Below are 4,777 nucleotides of genomic sequence, written 5' to 3' on the forward strand. Positions count from 1 at the left end.
CCTAGAATTTCCTTTAAATTTGAAATTCTTAAATTCATAAATCTCATCCTCCATCTCATCTAAGCGTCTAAAATAACACATATTTCAACATTACATGAGAAAATTTAATGGAAAAGCTATCCTCAAGGAATTTAATAAGTCATGTTTCCTCATTAAATACTGAAACATGATTTATTTTAAACGCTTAAATGAGATGAACGACTGAAATTTATAAATTTAAAACTCTCAAATTTAAAGAAAATTTGAAGGGATCTTAGTCCCTCAAATAGAGCATTGTCCACGCTCTACAAAATTTTCAACAATTTGCTGTGATTGATGGAGAGGCTTTTAGAGGCATTTTAGCATTTTGACTTTGGGTAGCTAGGCTGCCGTGAATGTTGACTTGCATAAGTAGCTCAGAACACGTAGCATTGTTTAGTTTCTTGAACATGTTGGAAATTAGGTCCAATTTGTCAATTTACTTATAGATTAATGTAAAGGAGGAGGAAAAGAAACCTAGAAGCTACGAGAAGGAATTCATGTGAGAAGGAGAAAGGTTCGTGTGAGAAGATGAGCTCTGCAAAGAGATGAATTCATTAGAGTAAAACTTTAATACTAAATAACCCAAAAAAATTCAAGGAAATGTATCTATGTAGGCTCATAAACTTGTGAGGTCCTTAGAGAGAAGAATGAGAAGATTTCATGGTTGAAGTTGGTTTGGTTTCCTCTTATCATCCCTAAGCAGGCTTTCATTTTGTGGCTTGTTATGAAGGATAGGCTCACCACAGATGATAGATTGCTAAATTGGGATTACAAAGGTGATGTCCGGTGCAGGTTTTGTCATAATCAATTGGAAAATCGTGATCATTTATTCTTTGAATGCAACTTTAGTTATAGAATTTAAAAATTTTGTATGTTGCGTTGTAGAGTTGATAATCCTCATGTGATTTGGAATGATATTCTACGGCTAGGATGCAACAATTGGGGGCACAAAACTCTCAAATGCCTGCTATGCTGCTTGGTTTTGGGATCAGTTGTTTACAATCTATGGCACACAAGGAATGAACTTAAGCATGTTGGTCAGCCAAGCACGGAGGATCAGTTCCTGAAGAAAATCTTATGGGAAGTCGGAACTATAATAGTTGGGAAATTAAGGTTTCCAAAGACTGAAGAACCTTGTTTTATGTTCCCTGTCGGACTTACATGCAGAATTGCTTTTGTAGTTGTTGTTTCTACAAGTGTTTAGTTTCCTGGTTTGGCATGTTTTGTTTCGAGCCTTTTATAAAGGCTTGCAACTAGTTGAGGTGTTGTCTGGTTTGTGTTTTGAGCTTAATGAAATTACTCATTCATCGTAAAAAAAAATAATAATAATAATAACCCAAAAAAAAAAAAAAAAAAAAAAAAAACTTTAATGCTATGAGTAGAACTTTTATTATTATTATTATTTTTAGTTTTATTTTTATTTTTATTTTTATTTCTTTGAAGGTGATATGGCTTTTAAAACCACCACGAATAAAAATCCTACTTATAGCATTAAAATCACCATTGGATTATAAGAGTATAGAAGTCCTAGGTATAATATTACTCATTCAAAAAAGAGGCGTGCGAAAGTGGCAAAAGTGAGCCGGCTTCAAAGAGGTGTTGACAAAGTCTTTAATGAGCTAAAATGTGTCTAGTGGTGATTGGTAGAGCTAGAGTAGTGTGTTGATAATTTCATATAGTAATAATATGCGATGAATAATGTTATTTAGTATATTATTATAGATTGTCATATAATTTGAAAATATGACAGTAAAAACTAAGCCTTAGATCAACACCTTGAAAAAAAAAAAAAAAAAAAAAATTAATTTTCACTGACAATTTATAGTTGTATATTAGTCATATAATAGTCTACTATTTTTTTTAAAAAAGTGTTGATGAACCAATTTTAGTCTTGTAAGAAGGTTGGGACTATCCTCAATCAGCCCAATTTCCTATTCCATTCAGTCCATTTTCTTCATTCATCATTTCAATTCTGTCAACCAGATTACTATTTTCATTCATTCACTTCAATACTATAACTCAGATTTCCAAATTTCATTAATATATTCGTCAAATACATTCCCAAATTAGAAATAAAATTCAGTAGTATTACAGTAACGAATCTATCTAAGACCTCAAGCTGTGAACAACTCCTCTGAATTAACAGATGTACTGAAGGTGCCCATTCATCAAACAACATTACTTTATATATATATATATATATATATATATATATATATTACTTTATTTTTATATATATATTACTTTATAACTTTATTTTTATATATATATTACTTTATATAAACTAGAAAACATATGGAATGATGGCCTTGACATCCTCACTAAAATCTTCAAATTTTGAGACATACCATCTCCTAGTGGCATAACTCCTTCCCATCAGGTAAAAGATAGTGCCCAGAGTGGAAGAGAATGCATAGGATGTTTGAGAGATAAATGAGATCCCTAAGAAAACTATAATTTCAAAAAGATAATGTGGGCAAATCACAAAGTCAAATAAACCACCCTTGGGAATCTTATATTCTCTCTCACCCTCTCCCCTCAGTTTGGAGAGGAGGTAATGGTGGTAGAAGTTGCCACTGACTCCTATAAGAAACAGCAAGATTCCAGAATACTTCAAATCAACTGGTGGCTCTGAGATCCCTTGTGTTAGGTGTTGGGCATAGATCATGGTTGCAGTTGACAAGAAGTAACCAAGAGAGATAACAATTACAGAATCAAGAATCATCCCCCCGCTGTATTTGTGAACAAATAGCACCTATAAAACATGGTAACACAAAGGAAATTTTAGTAAAAAAAGCACTATTTGGCTCTTATAATCCAAACAAATTAAGTCAATAAGAATTTAACATGGTTCGATTAGAGAAGCTATATGGGCAGCAATGTTTTTTTTTTTGGTCTTCAGCCCCCCCTCTCTCTCTCTCTCAAACATCAAGCTAATTTTGAGTACAATGTAAAAAATTACCTATTGACACATACACTGTTTGTAGGCAAAAAATACCAGGAGAAAATTGGATTCACAATCAAAGAAAATTTGTTGGAAGACATCAAAAATCTGTTCTGGGTCAGTGTCACATCAACTAAAGCACTAATCTAATAATACAATCAACTAGGGCTGAGCGTCGGTCGGGAATGTCGGTTTCAGTAGAAAAATTTTATTTTCACCTTTCGAACCGACAATGTCGGTAAAGTCGGTTATTTCACCGACTTATTCCGTCAAATTTTATTTTATTTCGCATTTCAAACCGAATGGCGGTCGGTAAAGTCGGTATCGGTCGGAAGTCGGTAAAGTCGGTGTCGGTAATGTCGGTATGTGGAAAAGTGGCAAATTTGTTAGTAAAGTCGGTCAAAAGTCGGTCGGTAAAATCAGTTCGGTTAAAAAACCTCTTCCGCCTACCGAACCAAAAATTTCGGAATAAAAAAAATCATACCGCCTATTGTCCGTCATCTAGTCGGTAACGGTCGGAAGTCGGTTAGTTGGTAATTTGCTCAGCCCTACAATCAAGTAAACCACATTGTTGAGAATCAAATCTGCAGTAAATTAGAGTTCATATGTAATTTTACCTCCAAGACCCTCTTGAAGAAATGAAGGGTTAGAGCTGCATCGAGCAATAGAAATCGGACATCCTGATGCTGAAAAAGAACAAAGGATGCGAGACCAGCAAGAAATGCGGGAGTATAAAGAATGAGCATGCCTGTTCTGCCAGAAACTTTAATTTGCTTTCTTCCATTGTTTGGAGAATTTACATTCCAAAACTTGGAATACTGCAAGTGCTTTCCTTTTACTTCGGAGAACCCAGTAACAGCTAAGGATGTTAAGCTAAACACTGACATCCCTGTGATGAACAGAGAAAGGGGTGGTGGGAAAATAAATCTCAGCAAGAAGGAAGCCGCCATGGTTAAGAAAACTTTGCTCTCTCTCTCTCTCTCCAGATAGATACAAGTGTTCAACACTTCTACACAAAGGTAGAAGAGATGACTATTAAATAAGATTTGACGTTGGGTCCACATAGACCACATTCTATGAATTTAATTATTCTACTGGCCAACATGTGTTTATCAATTTATACATGCTTTGAGATGTTTATATATTTTTTTTCCCTATGGAATTCATATATGAGTTTAACTTTGGTCCAGTTGATCCTTAAAACCACCTCTTTACAGCCCCAATCAGCAACTGCCACATTAGCACAAGCACAACAAGTGCACAAAATTAAACTACACCCTAATTCACTGGATGAAGACAAGAGAACGAAGAAAAGAGACCCAGCGGCCAGCGCTGGCCGTGGGTTTGACCCAAGGCTGGCCAGACCAGCCACCCACGGCCAGCGCCGTGGGTCTGGCTGGGTCACCCTCTCTGGCGCAAGCAGCGTATTTTTCGACAGCCCAGTCCGATCCACAACAGCGAGCCGGCGTCCTTCCTCCGGCCATCCTTAATGTAGCGCCCCAGATTTAAAATCTTCATTTAAAAATATTAATTTGAAGATAATATTATTTTAATATTTATATTAAGTAATGAGATTTGTTCTTGAAGAATTTATAGATTATATGAATATTATAAGAATAAATTTTTATTTGAGATGATTACATCCTAAGGTTTAGAATAGATTATAGCTTGATAATTTAGTTAGTGACTTTAAGAGATATGATGGTATAATAATACATATTATACATTTGAAGGAAAGTTAGCTTTGAGGAATAGTTGATTTGGTGTTAGCAAACAAAGAAGGGTGTAAGAATGGTTAGATGAGATTAGATA

General features: G+C 34.8%; 1 protein-coding gene across 1 annotated transcript; it reads right to left on the bottom strand.

Moving 5' to 3' along the window:
• Positions 1-2,026: 2,026 nt before the first annotated feature.
• On the bottom strand, positions 2,027-3,994 carry LOC132165271 (uncharacterized). The gene is made up of 2 exons (XM_059575762.1): positions 3,583-3,994; positions 2,027-2,776 (listed from the first exon to the last, which is right to left on the bottom strand). Exons 1-2 carry the CDS (start codon positions 3,913-3,915, stop codon positions 2,306-2,308), a joined length of 804 nt encoding a protein of 267 aa, XP_059431745.1. The 5' UTR covers positions 3,916-3,994; the 3' UTR covers positions 2,027-2,305.
• Between the last annotated feature and the right edge of the window lie 783 nt (positions 3,995-4,777).

This window comes from Corylus avellana, chromosome ca1 (genome assembly GCF_901000735.1).
Source record: "Corylus avellana chromosome ca1, CavTom2PMs-1.0".
Classification (NCBI taxonomy): Eukaryota; Viridiplantae; Streptophyta; class Magnoliopsida; order Fagales; family Betulaceae; genus Corylus; species Corylus avellana.

Coding starts and splice junctions, on each gene's coding strand:
- LOC132165271 (XM_059575762.1), bottom strand. CDS start 3,915: ATGGCGGCTTCCTTCTTGCTGAGATTTATTTTCCCACCACCCCTTTCT. Junction 2,777..3,582: donor TCTTCAAGAGGGTCTTGGAG/GTAAAATTACAT, acceptor CATGTTTTATAG/GTGCTATTTGTTCACAAATA.